The sequence below is a fragment of the Opisthocomus hoazin genome, chromosome 3 (genome assembly GCF_030867145.1).
Source record: "Opisthocomus hoazin isolate bOpiHoa1 chromosome 3, bOpiHoa1.hap1, whole genome shotgun sequence".
In the NCBI taxonomy this organism is placed as follows: domain Eukaryota; kingdom Metazoa; phylum Chordata; class Aves; order Opisthocomiformes; family Opisthocomidae; genus Opisthocomus; species Opisthocomus hoazin.
In genome coordinates this window covers 24,239,602-24,258,065 of record NC_134416.1, presented here as the reverse complement: position 1 = coordinate 24,258,065, position 18,464 = coordinate 24,239,602, and the positions used below count along the sequence as shown (strand labels likewise).

General features: G+C 37.9%; 1 protein-coding gene across 45 annotated transcripts in view; it reads left to right on the top strand.

The window, feature by feature from the left end:
* The window catches only part of RIMS2 (regulating synaptic membrane exocytosis 2), a 534,102-nt gene that overhangs the window by 146,797 nt on the left and 368,841 nt on the right, over window positions 1–18,464 (top strand). For 44 of the 45 annotated variants that reach the window (XM_075415724.1, XM_075415741.1, XM_075415702.1 and 41 more), the window contains one exon: window positions 12,530–12,840. In XM_075415724.1, coding sequence (XP_075271839.1) covers window positions 12,530–12,840 — 311 coding nt within the window. Of the gene's footprint in view, window positions 1–8,198; window positions 8,217–12,529; window positions 12,841–18,464 lie in introns of those variants that run through there. The other variant, XM_075415732.1, reaches the window with a different exon arrangement.

Genomic DNA, 18,464 nt, shown 5'->3' with positions numbered 1-18,464 from the left:
GCACTGAGAGAGAGAGAGGGGAGACCCCTCCCCCCCCCCCCCCCCCCCCCGAGGAGGAAAGTGAGAGGTGCACACGAGCAGCAGCTCTGACTCTGTGGGGGCAGAGGCGAGTGTGACAGCGGCCAAACCCCCTCACGGATAAGAGCAGCCCCCAGGGAGCGCGAGCTCAGGAAGTGTGGGCTGGATGAGTGGTTGGTGAAGTGGATTGAGAAATGGCTGAATGGCAGAACTCAGAGGGTTGTCATCAGCGGCGCTGAGTCTAGTTGGAGGCTGGTAACTAGTGGTGTCCCCCAGGGGTCAGTACTGGGCCCAGTTTTGTTTAACAACTTCATCAATGACCTGGATGAAGAGCTGGAATGTACCCTAAGCAAGTTTGCTGATGACACCAAACTGGGAGGTGTGGTAGACACACCGGAAGGCTGTGCTGCCATTCAGCGTGACCTGGACAGGCTGGAAATTTGGGCAGAGAGGAAACTGATGAGGTTCAACAAAGGCAAATGCAGGGTCCTGCACCTGGGGAGGAAAAACCCCATGCATCAGTACAGGCTTGGGGCGGACCTGCTGGAGAGCAGCTCTGTGGAGAGGGACGTGGGTGTGCTGGTGGACGACAGGTTGACCATGAGCCAGCAGTGTGCCCTGGCTGCCAAGAAAGCCAATGGGATCCTGGGATGCATCAAGAAGAATATGGCCAGCAGGTCGAGGGAGGTTCTCCTTCTTCTCTACACTGCCCTAGTGAGGCCTCATCTGGAGTACTGTGTCCAGTTCTGGGCTCCCCAGTTCAAGAAAGATGAAGAGCTACTGGAGAGAGTCCAGTGGAGGGCTACGAGGATGGTGAGGGGACTGGAACATCTCTCCTATGAGGAGAGGCTGAGGGAGCTGGGCTTGTTCAGCCTGAAGAAGAGAAGGCTGCGAGGGGACCTAATATATGCTTACAAATATCTGAAGGGTGGGTGTCAGGAGGATGGGGCCAAGCTCTTTTCAGTAGTGCCCAGCAACAGGACAAGGGGCAATGGGCACAAACTGAAGCACAGGAAATTCCGTCTGAACATGAGGTGACGGAGCACTGGAACAGGTTGCCCAGGGAGGTTGTGGAGTCTCCTTCTCTGGAGATATTCAAGACCCGCCTGGACAAGGTCCTGTGCAGCCTACTGTAGGTGACCCTGCTTCGGCAGGGGGGTTGGACTAGATGACCCACAGAGGTCCCTTCCAACCCCTACCATTCTGTGATTCTGTGAAATGGAATGAAGCTGCATCAGGGGAAGTTCAGACTGGATGTTAGGAAAAGATTCTTCACTGAGAGGGTGGCTGGTCACTGGAACAGAGTCCCCAGGGCAGTGGTCACAGCACCAAGACTGTCAGAGTTCAAGGAGGGTCTGGAAGATGTTCTTAGTCACATGGTTTAGGTAGTCCTGTGAGGAGCAGGGGGTTGGAGTTAATGATCCTTATGGGTCCCTTCCAACTCCAGATATTCTGTGATTTTATATGTCTTATTTTTTGTCTGAGCTTTGCAGCTTCCACTGAGAGCTGTGCTGCTGTGACTACGTTGTTAGAGTCTAGGCAGCAAGCTTATTCTAGATTGAAGAATGTTTATGTGGGATTCAGTACGGCAGTAACTGCATAATAAGCATCTCGATTTTTCTATTACCATTCTGTTACATTTCATTACAGTTGGATCTTTCATTTTTCTCAGACAATTTCAGTAATGAATGATGACACAGATGATGTAAGTGGTGTAGTTATGTTGACTTCAATTTAATGCCATCTGCATACAGACCCCAGGCTTATTGTGGTTCTGTCACATTTTCTCCATTTTTATCCTCTTATTGATGTTGATATCATGTCTTTTAGTACTAAATAACCTGTGAACACTTCGTGCCATTCATCTGCAGACAGTTTACAAGCATTAACTAATGAGTATGCTCAGCACCTCTGTGCTGTAGATCATTTGTTATTTTATTAGCTGGTTCCTTAATGAAGCTGTGACATTAGTACAGAACTTTGAACACAGAGGCATAAATAACATCTAATTGAGACTTTGAGGCAGTGAAAGTCTCAAAATCAAGTCACTGTAAGAAATTTGAATACATTTACCAGTGCCTTTAGGAATGGAAATCTTTATGAAATAAAACAACTTGGAACTGTCATTTGGATGATTTCTGTTGTATCCCAGATCTGGTGGAACACAGTACTTATTTTGCCTCTATTAACTATTACAGAAATATTTAAGAAATTAAGAGAATGTTGTGATAAAATTTTCTTAAATAAAACTTAGTATCTACAGACATCCTGGATTTGTGTTATAAGCTGTTAGCATCAGTCACTTTGCCATAAAACTGTTGAAAATTAGTAATTCTAAAGTCTATTTATATTACCTTATTCTAGCTATAACTGCCTATTTGTTTTTTTCTACCAAAAATGTAACTGCCTTTCCTCCATTGCAAATTTTTAATCCATCAGCAAAGTTGCTATAACAATAGTTTCTACAGAGAGAATTATTTTTTGAGGAATTAAGGGAACAAATAGGCAAAAGCAGTTGGACAGAGGAGTTTAACTCACTTGTGTGCACAGATGGCTAGGGATTGGAGTGTAACAATTAAATGTAACTTCTTTGCAGAAGATGTAATGGTAAAAGACCACCTAGAAATTACTGGTTAAACTGCAGCAATGAGGATTAGTTGAATAATGATGTAGAGGGGAAAGCTATAAGCAACTCCCTAGCTGAGTTCCTCAAGCATTAGTAGTGGGGAAAATCTTTGATATTTTTACTAGTAGCCTTGGCATAGAGAACAGGAATGCCATAGTCACATACATTGGTGACACAAAATTGGATACTTATCACTACAGGGGAGCAATGGGATACCATATAATAAAGAACTAGATGACCTTGTGAACTCCATTAGTAAAAATGAGTGAGATTCAATAGCACTAAGTGTAAAATCAGGAATTTAAGGAGTAATCAGAATTTCTTCTCTGAACTACAGGCCAGGGACTCCTGTGGGGCTCAGTCTTGCTCAACCCTGAATTCTTCTTTGGATAGCAGGGTAGCTGTGTCCAGGCTGCTTATTAGGAGCAATTCCTGCTCCATGCTGTTCTCCTACACTGTGTGCTGGCATTGTCTGGGAGATGCTGGCTAGCAAAGGCCTAACTGTGCCAGGAAGCGTAAGAATGAACAGGCAGTCAAGGGCCAGCACATGGTTATGTCTTCGTATAGGCATAGCCTGAAAGAGCAAAATCTATTCAGTCTTGAAAAATGAAAGCAGCGAGGGTATGTGATTGGTCTCCATAAAAACATCAGGCACCAAACACTGAGGAGAGAAAGAAGCTGTTCAAATGATAACACTGGTACAAGAATAAATAACAATAAACTAGCTTGAAATAAATGAACACTGGAAATTAAAAAGCACTCTTTCTGTTGTAGCTGTAGGACTTGGAAAAGCATTTTGACAAATTTTGGCCTTGTTATTTATAGTTAATTTTAAGATAGAACTTTATTAAATTATAAAGTTGTAAATAAAAAATGCTGTTGCCTGAAGCAGCAGGCAACTGGAATCAATACACGAGGTTTTTTTATATCCAGTATTCTTATTTAGTGAGCTTAAACTTGCTGAAAAAGTGACAGCAAATGTATGTTCAGTTCTTTTGCTTTCCTAAGATTGTTACAGATCTGAAACTTTTGTAAAGGTGTAGCTTGGTCAACTGTACAGTGTCACTAAATTACATAATTCTGCAAGTGTCCAAGGTTAAAGAAAGACTTTGTGGAACTGTGTTGTAGATTCTGTTCAATTATGACAGGTTTATTTCATGCTAAAACCCACTGCACTTATTTAATGAGCCCTTATGGCCCTGTGGAGTACTGTGTGGGCTTACCAATTCCTTTTTGGAAGCAGTGCAGCTGCATTTGCTGAGATGTAACACTCGCTGGTGTGTACTATGTTCAGATCACACCTGGTTTCACATCAGCTGTTTCCTCACTGGAAGTGTTTACACCATCTTCATGAAATCATGAAAGCTCAGGAAGGAGCTGTGTATGGTCAACATGGCACTGTGTAGGAATTGTGCGCTGTTTCCATTGGCATTGACAGAAACACTTTGGACTGGACACTGTCAATTTGTGCCTGTTATGTAGTGAAAAAAAGCAAATTAGTGCCTTTACAGATCTTAAAGAACATAAGTTATTTTATACATGAACTGCTTCTTTTTATACAGTATACTTTAGGAACTATGTTCTCTGGCTTACAGTAACCCACTTAGATAAATGTTCCAACTAACAGTTTCTAGTCCTACTGTGCATGTGGAGGCCTTTCTCACATTTGTTTGAATAGAAATAACCTGTTTTCCCAGTCAAATATCTTATTCGCTGATTGTACTCTTGGTTGAGAAACAAAGGATGAACAAAATCAATAGTATAAGCCATGAAGATAATAAAAGAATTGATGCAAGAGAGATGCACAGTCCATGAGGATGATAAGTACAGAGTTAGTACAAAAGAGTGAGTATACCTTTTTAAAACTGTAGTCACTTATGAGATTTTTCTCTTATGCTTAAAAGATAAAATCATGTAACTATATAATCTATCAAATGCATGCACAAGAAGGGATGTACTTATTTTATGCTGACTTGGTTGTTTGTGACCATAATAAGTTTTCATATGTAATATATTCATTCACTACAAACTCAAAGAGCAAATGTGTAGTGTAGTCGCCCTCCCAGCATACAGAATTTGTGTGCAAATACACATATCCTTTAGAATATATATAAAGATGTTAGTTTAATACCAGTATTGTAAGTTTTCCCACTTTTATTAACTGGTATTGGAATACTTGTGGTATTCAATACAATTTTGGGGGGTGAGTATCTATGCGTCATTACAGATATAGGGCCAATAAACATTATAGCAGTTTTAGCATTTAGTGAAACTGATTATAACTTTATTACTTGCATGAAAGCAAGTACCATAGCACAGACTAGTGGCATAGCAAAATATTGAAAAATAGGTAATCTTTATCAGCTCTTGTAACAGGCAAAAACTCAGATTATATTTGCTCCTGTAATATACTTCATTGACTAAATGTGTTAATTTCACAGAAGGAGATGCTGTGACGCGAAGGGTGAATTTACCCCACAGGTATAGTTGAATGAAGAAATACCAACATCTAACCTCTGTTTTTTTAGTGCAGTATCAGAATAAAATGGAGCAGAATATTATATTTCACTTGGAAGACACCTGCCACAATCATCTAGTCCAACTGCCTGATGACTTCGCAGCTGATCAAAAGTTAAAGCATGTTGTTAAGGGCATTGTCCAAATGCCTCTTAAACACTGGCAGGCTTGGGGCATCGACCACCTTTCTAGGAAGCCTGTTCTAGGGTTTGATCAGCCTCTCAGTAAAGAAATACTTCCTAATGTCCATTCCGAAACTCCCCAACCTACAGTCTTCTGATTGTAGGAGAAGCTACCATGCAATGTCAATAATGTTGTTAATTTCTTTTTAGAGGATATGAAATCTTGCACATTAATTTTGCTTTGAAAGTGAAGCAGTAAAATTGATATAAAATAAAAAACTAAACAATCTTTAAGGAATATTTCATAGTACTGTAATCACTGCAAGTTTTTGTTCTCAATTACAATCAAATAAATCCAGAGTTCTTCTGTTGACCTTAAACCAGTTATTTGGGATTTCTCTAATGTAAAAAAATAGTTACCAAAAAGTGACTGCAAATGATCATAGAATCATTCAGTTTGGGAGGCACCTGGGATTTATCTAGTCCCTCCGCTCAAAGTAGGAAAGAGAAAAACTCTTAAGTTTCAAAAAAGAGTAGATGCTTGGAAAGAAATCAACAGGAAAAGAAAAAAAGGTTTCTTTGAAAAACATCGAAATGGATGATGGGCAGGCCCTCATGTTTATGTGATGATGATTTATCTATATGGTCAAAGCAGTAAAATGAATTCAAGAAGTTTCTGCTTATTTAAAAATATCTAGACTCCACTGTTTACAATGTGTGAGCATAAAGTAGGTATGTGTCTTTAAAATAGATCTTAGTAACTACCAAAGACACATCAGTAATCTGGACCTGAACCTCTAGAATGATGTATCTGTAGATGAGCCCTAAATCCTCCAGCTGCTGTAAAAGCCTCTGTGTTTTCCAGAAATATGAATGTTGGCTAAGAAGGACATGGAACTGTTGGAGCGGGTCCAAAGGAGGGCTACAAAAATGATCCGAGGGCTGGAGCACCTCTCCTAAGAGGACACGCTGAGAGAGTTGGGCTTGTTCAGCCTGGAGAAGAGAGGCTGCAGGGAGACCTGATTGCAGCCTTTCAGTACTTAAAGGGAGCCTATAGGAAAGATGGGGACAATCTTTTTAGTAGAGACAGCAGTGACAGGACGACGGGTAATGGTTTTAAACTAAAACAGGGTAGGTTTAGGCTGGATATAAGGAAGAAATTCTTTACAATGAGGGTGGTGAAACACTGGCACGGGTTGCCCAGAGAGATGGTGGAGGCCCCATCCCTGGAAACATTCAAGACCAGGTTGGACAGGGCTCTGAGCAACCTGATCTAGTTAGCGGTGTCCCTGCTCGCTGCGGGGGGGTTGGACTAGATGACCTCTAGGGGGTCCCTTCCAACCCAAAACTTTCTGGGATTCTAAGATAGCACATGCTATGTGTAAGTCTTACACAGTCATAGGTAGCTGCTTCCATTGAAAAGAACGTCAAAATTAAAGATTTTACAGGAAGCACCTCATAGAAAGGAATACAGTTTTCCCTCACCAGTAGTGGAAAACAATACTCTTAGCTGTAAGAAAGAATACAGATTTCACATGGGGAGAAAAAGTGAATTGTCATTTTTTAGAACAAACACGAACCATTTTTTTGGGGGTCTATAGAATCAAATAGATAGGATTTTATTTTTTAGCTAACTTCAAGAGTCTTCTAATGCAAAGACCTTTGAACTCTAACATGCAGAGTACTAAAAAGTTTTACTTCTGACAGAGACAATTAATAGTGCTGCTGTTATTTTACTGGAAGACTGTGGAGGATTTTAACATATTCAGAAACAAACCAATATCCAGAAAGGCAGTTCGATCTCATTTTCTGCGGAGACAATGTTCGAAGGGACCCTTACAGTCCCAGAACCAGGATACCCACTGATTAAACGTACAGTTCTTCAGAAACACTGTTATATTTCAAATAGGCAAAATGGGGGAAGATCAGATCAGCAGAAATTGAGACTAGAGGTAAGGAAGATACCATTGGGTCCTACTTATACTAGGGCCAAGTTAGCCAAAGATGCAAAGATTTGCTATATAAGTTCTGTGACTGTGCAGAGGAAGCTGACTCATGTTACTGAGTGCCAACGCTGATTTGGCACTGTCTATTCAAGTCAACACAGTGACTAATGGTGAGATGAAGTACTCCTTCCTCAAAAAAAACTTCCTTGGTACACGGTGGCTTTAAACATTGCACTGCTCCATGATGTAATGAAGTTGTTTTGCATCTGTGACAGATTGGGGGGGGAAAGGGGGGAAGAGAGGGACTAACCATAGTATGTTAGTAAACATGATTAGTTTCCTTCATGGTGGATCCAAGCAAAGATTTTTCCTGCTCTTCCATTTTTCTCCACCTTCCTTTCAATCCTGTATTCTTGTTACTTTGTATAACGTTTAAGGAGTTGTAGCCTACATAAAATACGAGTACAAAAAAAAAAAGCATACATATTTAAACAAAATGAATGAAATTTTCTGAATAACACTAACAGCAAGCACAATAACTAATATAAAGCTAATATATTAGGTTCTTCCACCAAGCAGAGGAACTCTAATAAGAGATTTTGTAAAACCGTAATAACAAACCATACTGTCCTATAGAAGCCTTCCAGTATGATTTTGCACCTCTGCACACCTGTAATTCAATGTAATGTTCTGAAGGCTGATGAGAATTTGGCATCATTATTGCTTAGACTGTAGTAGCTAAGCTATGAAACTCAGGCTGATATGCAATCAGATATACTGTGTCTTTTAATCTCATCCTAAATAAAGTACAATTTCCATTTTGTTCTTAGAATTTAGAGTTAGGCCATCTATAATTATAGTTAGGGGAACAGTGAATGGTGTTTCATATGGTAACTGTCTTTTCACATAATTTATCTGAAAATAAAATGATTGTCATACAATATAATTTTTATTATATTACAGATGTGCTTTAAAATATCTGCAGAGGTAATGTCTTTTCAATTTTATTGTACTTAGAATGCTGTGTGAAATGTGTTTTGAAGAATTTCAACTAATAGACAAATTTGTACATTTTCTTTAGGACAATACGAAGGAGTGATTTGTTTTTTTGTGCATTGATTATGTCTGACGTGTAGATGCGAAAAGGCTAATTATTGCAGGCTTTGCAGATTTTTTTTTGTGGGCTTGTGTAATAAAAAGTGCTGATATTATGTGACTAAAAAGTGTTAGCAGAAGTGAGAGCATAAGATGAATAATCTTCTAAAAAATAGTGAAAAAATCCAAAAGGAGTTAGAACTTGTTTGTTCTGTGTATGGAATTAATCTTTGCGAATGGAAAGCACATGGAAGTTTTGAGATAAATCTATCTAATCCAAATTCGCAATACTTCTTTTCAGTGTTGTATAAAAGAACAAATTTGTCTTAAAAAGGAAATTAAATTAAGAGTTAATGTTAAAATGTCAGGCTAGGTGTATTTTGTGTGGTGATTTTCACACTTCACAGGCAAAATTTATTTGAAAAGAACTTCAGCAATTCTTATCTTACGCACTAGGTGGTGTTTCAGGCTTTTGTACTGAAATGCACATCTCAATACAGTGCCACGAGCTCTTCACATTCTAGTTTAAACATACTTAAATAGTAGTTAGAGATGTTGGAGACCAGATTTTGTCCGTTTTTCCCTTTTCAAATTGGCCGTGTTGCCATGTTAAGATGAAGTGACACCGACAAATTGCAACACTGACGTTCATGTACAGAATGTGTTCGTGACTGTTGGACTTCGGAGTGACGGTTAGGACATTCGAAAATGGGTGTAGCAAGTAGCGGGTCTACTTCAGAGTGCAGATTTCTGATGTATGGGATAAGCTCTTTTTTAAATTACTGTTTTAGAAGGGAAACTTCAGTGGTTCTGCTTTGCAGATGTGTCAAAATGCATGTGTTAAGCATGCAATCCACTCGTGTAGTCTCCTCTTCCCCTCTCTGCTGTGCTGCTGTCGCAGTCACGTGAAATGCTCTGTCTTGGTGGGGACAGCGCTGCTCTGCATGCGTGTGAGCTGCTGAGGGCTTTGCCACAGGCACCTCAGGGCAGAGGGAGGAATCCTGTCCAGGAATATGTCACCTTCCCGTCTCTGCTCTTTCGACACTATCTTACACTTGTGTCTGTCATTTACTTAAGAGGTCTGCACCATAAATTACCAGTATTTTTTAAATTGAAAGAATGCTTCTACATGCTATGAGAAGATGGAGAAGTCAGTTTAGCCCTGTACTAATCAAAGGTTTGAATTTCTTAGTGCTTACTGAAAGCACATAAATTTCTTTGTGAGTGACAGCTGCCATTCTGCTCATTGTGTGTTGTTATATGAAGCTAAAATTATAACTGCTTGGGTCAACGTTATGGATGTCTACATGTTGAAAGTACATTGGAAATTAGGCTTTATCAGAAGTTTTTGCTATAAATATTATGGAACACTTACAAATGCAGGAAAAAATCTGCAAAATAAATAAATATACACATTTTTTATTCTGTGTGACTGACTTTCTTTCAACATGCATTACCTTAAGTAAATGTTTCTTTTTTTTTTTCAAAGTTTCTTTGTTTCGTGAGGTGCTTTTAGTTTAAGTGCTCATATTGTTTCCTGCAGGTCTGACCCAATTACTTTGGTAGTCTGTGAGGAACATTGCATAATGGAAACAGTTGGAATCAGTTCGAATTCAGCAGGGCCTGGGAGATAATATGATGTCTTCCTTGAAGTGTCACTGACAGTGAATAGCAGCTTCCAAGCTGTAGAGATGGAAATATAATAACAGACGATGATACAGTAGATAGTGACAACAGAGATAGGCATAGCGTTTTTAATCAGGGACCGGATTTGATTGAACTTTTATCATAAAATGTTTGCTTATTTCATATGGGTCTCACAGCACTAACAATTGCATTGCTCTCTTCTGCTGTACATTATTATCTGCCTAGTTTGACAGGAGCCGAGATCTATGCTGAAACATATCATTAAATTTTGTGCATCACGGAGAAGAGATTAGGTCAGGAGTACTCTTCCTGATTCCACTTTTAGAGGAGGAGATATTAAATCACATTCATTCAGAAGGACCTCTCATTCTGTTGGGTACAAGAGACTAATACTGGCCAACCTGGAGTGCATTGTCCTAGGACAAAATGTGTCTGTCAGCCAAGGACATAGTTGCTCAAGTGTTTAGGCTGCGATACCTAGTTTTTGTGACATTTTAATGTCTACTAATAGAAGGAAAAATAGCATATAAAAACTTTGAGGGATTTTTGTCTTGTAGTCATTCAAATCATTATAGATTTGTATACTTAAATAATTGTTTTGGATATTGTCCTTTCATTGCGCTGACAGATACATGGAAATTTTAGAACTTCCTTCAGCTGTGTATAGACTAAGCAGAAATATTAAAGGCTTTAAGTGCTATTGATTAAAGGGAGCAAAACCACTTCTGTCTTTGGTGATGAAATTTCAGTTTGGAGCTTTTGTGTACTTCCTAACTTAATTAACAAATGTAAAACAGATCTGTTCTTAAATTTATATTTGAATTAAGGCCAGGCCTGAAGTGTACACAGTATTGACCTTTGTTCTCTGGACATCAAATCTACTTCAGACAGCAAGCTGCTGCTCAGGGAGTCTCTTTTTTTTACCCTCAGTGCTTTGAAATAAGTAGACATGAATTCTCCTAGGTGGAGTACCAGCAGTGTGAAAAGTTAGGAAGGTTATTTACCAGGTTGGGGCATATTGCCACCATTAAATGGGCAAGTGATGACTCCTTTTCCTGCCCCAGCCTGGCAGTTTGTGAATGAGGCAGTCAGCTGAGCATGAAACTTGCATCCAAGTGACCTTCTGTATGAAGCTTTCCTCAAAACATTTTTGGTGAGGCTTGACTACACAGTGTGGCGCAAGTTTTCTGTTAGATAACTGCTTGGAGAATAAAACCAAGATACAGATTGCAGCTTCTGAAACCTTTTCTGGTGGACTGAGCTAGTGTATTGTAGAGGTAGTAACTACATTTTCCATGTGATTTAACTGTCAAGCTAGCTGCCTGTAAAAGAATAATGAAGAGCGTTATTGTAAGCCTTCAAACGTCCCGTACTGTAACCCCTTGAAAAAGAGGCTGCTAGGTGTGGGATTAGAACCAGAGACATTATAACTAGATTGAACACTGAATGTAGACATTCAAGGAACATGTAGTAAAAATGATACAATTTTGTCTGTGAACTAAGACAAAAATGTATAAAGAACAGAAGAGCTGAGTTAAGACTAAAGAAAAATGAAGATTAAGGAGTGAAGGACTAAACTTGCGGTGAATTAATTCTATCTACATTCCGAATTTTAAGATAACACAGTAACCTGTTTGAATGGGCCATTGTATAAATAACTGGTCTGTTGTATATGATTCATTACATTCTGATTTATTCTCATACAATGTAAGAACTGAATGTGAAGTTAACTTACAGATAATTGGCATTGGCAATTTCCTGAACTGCATGTGACTAAAGTGACTGGATACAAAAGCTTTGCAAGCAAGTACATCTTAGAATATTAAAAAATCTCATTACTATGTGCAGGATCTCACAACTGGGAAGCTGTAATCATTTTAATAATTTAGTAAGCATACAGTGAAAGCTTAATTTTGTCTATGAAGTGGAGAGACTCACCACTTTATATATTGTGTTACTTTATTTATAAAATGACATTACTTTACAATAGCTTTGAAAATAAATTCACATCTTGAAGTCAACTTCTTCCTGTAAATAGAAGATACAGACCAACACTGAAGTAAATCAGCAAAGTATTTCTGAGAATTATGAAATTACTTCTTTGCAACAGCAGAGGATCTATGCCAAAATTCCTTAATCTGACTTTGCAAGAGAATGGATTAAATGTTTAATGATTTTTTTTATTCTTTTTTTTCTATCGTCCTATCATCCTCAACCTATAGTCTTTATTTTCAAGTCCTGCATTTACTGCTGTTGGAATGTCAATATACAGATCCTTTTCATTTATATTGCTACTGTCTGTGGTTTTCTCTTGTATTATAAATGACGAAGCAAAAATGTGCTTGTGTTTGTATTTTTTCTGAAACAAGCTCCTCTAAAGTTGTATAGTCATATTTGATTGTGCTGTGGCTAAAGTATTGTAATTTTAATAGAAAGAATTAAAACTGTATTCTTTCTGCCTTTGGAAATGGCAACAATGAGCTGATGTATGCTTGATGAAAACCTTGTATACAGTGTTTTCAAGCTAACAGATTTCCCATTTAAATATGTCTGAACAGGTAATGTGGGTATGTAACTTGTGCCGAAAACAACAAGAAATCCTCACAAAATCGGGAGCCTGGTTCTATAACAGTGGATCAAATGCACCACAGCAGCCTGACCAAGCAGGTATTAGAGGTCTGCGGAACGAGGAAGCACCTCAAGAGAAAAAAGCAAAGCTGCAGGAGCATTCACAGTACCAAGGACCATCAGCTGACATATCCACACAAGTTTTGGACAAAACCAGATCTCAAGGGCTCACAAGACAAGACTCAATTAAAAATGATTCAGGAGTAAAACATCAAGTAACAAGTGACACAACGTCAGACAGGTAGGAAAGTATTTAACGTTTATACTGATAAGGTCTGCTGAATTTATGCTGCAGATTTTATCTTTTTAAGTTTTATTTTTATTTGGTAGCCTATAAAAAACATACTGGGATTTTTGAAACAATCTTAAAACGCAGCGGCTGAGGATTCTTTTATTGTATTCAGACGGTCATGGACAATGTGTTCTTCATTCCTTCTCATTAAAAAAACAACATGGGCAATGACAGTTGCAGTGTGACAGAGTTTGTCCACGTGCTTGAAACTTTGTGGAATTGTAGTCAATGTGCTGTACAGAATGTTACCATATTTCTTTTGTGGCCACTAACTTTATGGCAGATTTTCAGTAATCCAAAATAGGGCTCAAAAAAGCAGGTTAATGTAAGATGGTAACTTCTAGAGTTAAAACATCTGGTAGTACTTGCAGTACATTGTGTTGAAGATGGTGAAATCTTTGTATGATGACCTGAGTCTTTTCACGGTTTCCCAGTTTCTTGCTGTTAGTTATTGTCATTAGTATGAAAATTAAAAAAAAAACAAAAAATCAGGTAGAACTACTACCTGAAAGGAGGTTGTAGTGAGGCAGGTGTTGGTGTCTTCTCCCAAGTAACAAGCAATACAATTAGAGGCAATGGCCTCAAGTTGCATCAGGGGAGGTTTAGATTAGATATTAGGAAAAAAATTCTTTCCTGAAAGAGTGGTCTGACATTGGAACAGGCTGCCCAGGGAGACGGTTGAGTCACCATCCCTGGAGGTGTTTAAAAAATGTGTAGATGTGGCACTTCAGGATATGGTTTAGTAGGCATGGTGGTGATGGGTGGATGGTTGGACTTGATGATCTTAGAGGTCTTTCCCAACCTATGATTCTATGAATAGAACTTTAAATATGGTGGGAAGGGAAAGTAGAGAGTGAGCTTGCCCACACATTTCCATGGAAATTATACTCTCTCTCTCTCCACAGACCTCCACCTGCCTTGGAATTTGGCAGCCAGGGTGGTACAATCTGGCAGCCTTCCTCCGCTACCCAGCTATCACCTCATTACAATATTTATTCCACAAGCTTGAAAGAAGTTAGACAGCTATAATATCTGTTATGGCTAATATAATAGCTTTTGTTTTCCCTCACCTCTTGTATTCCACCATATTTTATTTCCTGGTTTTGGTCGTATTTGGGAACCAGTTGAATGTATTTAATCTAACCCCTTCTGTTTAACTTATTCTGCCTGTTGCTCTTTGCTATGATTTCAGCTGATGGGTTCAGTACTTAATGGCTCTGAGTGCTCCTCAGCTACATGCATACTCTCTGAGAAATACAACTGGCAACTTAACTTGATGCTACGGAGCAGGAGAGAGAGACTGATTCTCTCCTGGTTCTTTTTTTTCCTTAATTTGCCCGGAAAATGGTATTATACATAACGTGATGATAAAAAACTCCCTTCTTGTTCTCCGCAATAATTTAACTCTGAAAATGTTTTTATATTATAAGCATGCAGAGAGAGGGAGAGAGGTATATACAAATAAATATACGAATCAGACATGTAATATACATTTACCCTAAGCAGAGTCATATGATAAACATAGACAGTATAAAGTAATATTTACCAACAGGAATAATGTAGACATTGTGCCTGAAATCAGAAACATTCTGCTGATTGTGATCACTTCTACTCAACATATTGTTTAAATCCAGATTTTTTCAGTTGTTATCCTCTTCCTGTTTTTTTTGGGTACTAATACTAGTGCTCCCTAATTGACACATAGAAGTGTGCTTAGAATACATTTGTGATATATACTACATGGTATTGAAGGTTAGAGAGTCTTCTGAATAATTTTCTTCCCTAATGTTCCTCACGTTAACTGTTTTTCTTTTGCTGGAAATAATTAAAAAGACTCCTCCTTGATGCCCGGTCAATGTCTGATTTGTCAAATTGGCTTTCAGAATAGAACGTCAGCATCTCTGAGAGAGGCTATCCCAGAATTCAAGGATGGGATTAGGCCTTAAGCTCAGAACTGTATATGGTGTAGTGCCATTGTTAGTCTCAACAATAATACTGGGAAGGCTTACAGTTTTATTACATTCAACTACTGTTAAGAGCAGAAGATAATAAATTGTTAACTTTAAACTGGTCATGCATAGAATATATATCATAATTTGATATAAATTTAATATTAAAATTTATAAATCCACATATGTTCTGCTTATTATTATGGATCAAGTTAAGAAAACTCATCTATTTGAATCTTGCAGTTGTGGTCAAGCAATTGTGTATAACTTTTCCTAAGGGCTTCTGATATTCTGTCTTCTTTTCTGAATGCTCATTTTACCTTTTTTTTGACATTAACTGAAAGAACCAGCCAGTAGAGAAACATGTTATAAGGCACATCATCATGACAGGTTTTCTTTCTATTTTCCAATTAGTTCCATGCAGAAATTGAACTGCTTTAGTACAGTAGACCATTTGTCTAGATTAGCTGATTCTAAGAGAAAAACATGACTGTTCAAAATGTCCAAAATAATAGGGAAAAAACCAAAAGTCTCAAATATTTTAAAGTTGTTGTTGTTTATCTTAAACGTCAATAATAGAAGTAGAAAGTGAGAGCTATATTGTCATTTTTATTTTTCATCCCAAATACTTTAGTTTTGGCACAAAAATAATTTAAAAAATTAAAAACAATAAAACACTTATGAAAATGGCATTGCTGAGAGTCTGTATACTTGGGTTCTTATGATTCGAATAGAAGGGTAAAACACCATTTTTTGTCACAGTTTTTTGAACATTTGCAGCTTCCTTTGATGTTGCAGCAATCATTACTTAGTAGTTCTTTATATCAAGTGTCATATATCTTACCTTGGTCATCTGGAAACAAGTTGGTCACAGAGTAAAGGATGACATTTTCTCCTTGAATCTCAAGAACATCAATGCCATTTCTGTCTCATTCCTTATTATGTGTTTTTTTGCTTGTGCTTTTTTGTTTTTCCATTCTTGAGTAGTACTCACTATAGTTTTTTCCTGTTTTCTTTACTAGTATTATCCTTCATTAAAATAACACTCATTGCTTGAACCATTAGACTAGTATTCTGTTCCCTTGATATGTGGAACAGTTCCATTTGCAATTGATAGATCCCAAACTGTTCAGACAGACAGATAGGTACCTGACTGTAGATCTTCCTTGAATGATCTGAGTTTTGTTGCTCTAAAGAAGTTTGGGATGATTTTGGACTGCACATTCTCCAAGGCCTTTATTTTTGTATTGGAACCGTTACAGAAGAAAAGAGAAGTAAAAAACTACTCAGGAATAAGTTGTACTTAGCACCAGCAGAACAGTTTTCCATTATTAACTTGTTTTCTAGTTCACATGCAATGTTTATAATCTGCCTTACAGAGCTTTTACTGCTTTCTGTGTAGTTAACCCATGGAGAAGGCAAAGGCAGCAGGCATACCGTAGAATCCAGTGTTAGATTACTTTCAGTAACTGACCATCTTATATTTGATGTTGTTTGAGGTGAGACTAGCATAATTTGTATCACATGGAGACTTTACGCTAAGCTAAGGGCAGTTGAGAAGTAACCATATGTAGTGATTTTCACAGACTTAACCTTGTGAGCAAAGTGCGGATGCTGATGTAGTGTGATGCAAGACTCCCCCAAAACAGCCAAAAAATGTGAATCAAAGAAATGCAAGATACTATTCTTTGTAATCCATAGATTCAGGAGGTCTATGCTGGGGTCCGCTGTGCACAGATGGTAGATTTATTCCTACATTCACTGCAGTTCTTTGATTTGTACTACCCAATTTTGCATTAATTCTGGATTATACAAAAGGGTCCTTTTTGTTTTATTTTGATCAAAAACATTAATGTACTCTATTGTTCCCAAGACATATGCTGTTCATCATTCAATACATTGTGTTTTCTTTCTAGCAGCAAAATTATTTGAATAGACGTATCTATTTTCAGTCATTTTGTAGCAGGCAATCAGCTTGTGAAATGGTTGATTTCTTCATTCCAAAGCCTAAGCCAAAGCAAATGTTTATAATGTCCTGTTAAAATGTGTACAACATCCTAATAATAAAAGCTGGGAAACAGGGAGCCTTAATGCTGATACAAAGCCTTTTTATGTCGTTCTGTTCGCCTGAATTGTTAGGTCTTTAGGTAGTGTTGCCATGCTTGAGTTGTAAAATAGTTCTTTTTCTTCCTCTTGGTACGATCCATTGTAAAGTTATTTCAGTTGTTTTCCACATATGAATTCAGATTTACAATCTGTAAACCTTTTGTGACATTTCAGAGGAGTCGCTTCACAAACATCTTTTCCATATTTGTGTCATTTCACAAGCCTCTTTAAGCAATAGCTCTCTTGAAGTAACAAACAACCCATGCATCTTCCCAGTGCAAGGTTATGATGACATAACTATTTCTAATTTAATGCCTATCTGAAATGATGTTGTGTTCCGGTAGATGTGAATGATTGTGTGTGTGGGAGGTTTCCCTCTTTTTTTTGTCTTTTTTTTTTTCCCTAATTCATCCTGTATAAATCCAAAATACTTTCCAAAAAGTGAAAATATTAACTTTGAATTTACAATATAGAATGCATGACAAATATATTAGTGTAAAAAGGATATTTTTCATAAGACTCGATGCAAAAAAAAGTGAAGATATTGTAAGAAATTTTATTTCCATGTTTCGTGAGTCAGTTTATTATTGCTGCATCTATCAGAGGGTGAGCCATGTCAAAAAAAAAATTGCTTCTTGATATCAGTAAAGATCATGGTCTCTAAGATCATGATTTGAAGCAAGACCGATGAATAAAGCTGCCTGAACTCTTTCCAGATTAGCTGTAAGTGTATGAGATTAAATCCTAAAAAGCAGAATAAAACCAACAAATTGGGAGAGTAAGCAGCTGCAGAGGTGCACAACAGTAGTATTTATTTTTCAGGCCAGCAGGCACAGATAAAATATGTCCACCTTCCCTCTTCCTGCCCTTCTCCTTTCAAAGATACATTTGTATTTTGTTTTCTACCTTCCCTTTTATCTCAGTAAAAAAGAGGATTTTTATGCTGGCTTCCATACACTAGAGTGGGTTTTAGAGGATGCATTTTATTCTGAGTAAGAACTACAAACAGACTGTTGAGGCTACTTAGGTCTGAAGACGCTGGTTTGGTTCATATGTCTTTTATGGAATGTATACACATTTCCCACATATAAAGATTTTATTCTATTGCATTACTAATGGCAGTAGAATGAAAGTGGTCCTCTGTGTCCCTTTGCTTCCGTTCTTAGGAGGAGTGCCAGTACGAGTTGGCAGTGTAGGCTCTGTCTTTTGGGACTGCAGTTGGGGATGTCAGGGTGTTAACAGGGAGAAAAAAAGAGATCAAAACAAGAGGGAAGAGGAGGAGAGAGGAAAAAACAGGCATAAGCTAGCTGAGAAACATCAAGGAGGAGCACGAATTAGATAAATGAAAGTGTTTGTCCATCTGTTTCATGTTATCTTTTTCAAATGGCTTTTCTTTAATTGCTTGTTTATGAACAGCTGATACTGAGAACAGCACTGATGGTAGTTTCTTGCAATTTAAAATACGACAAGGTAACATTAAAGAATCAGTCAACTACATTTCTTTCTGAAAGACTGAAA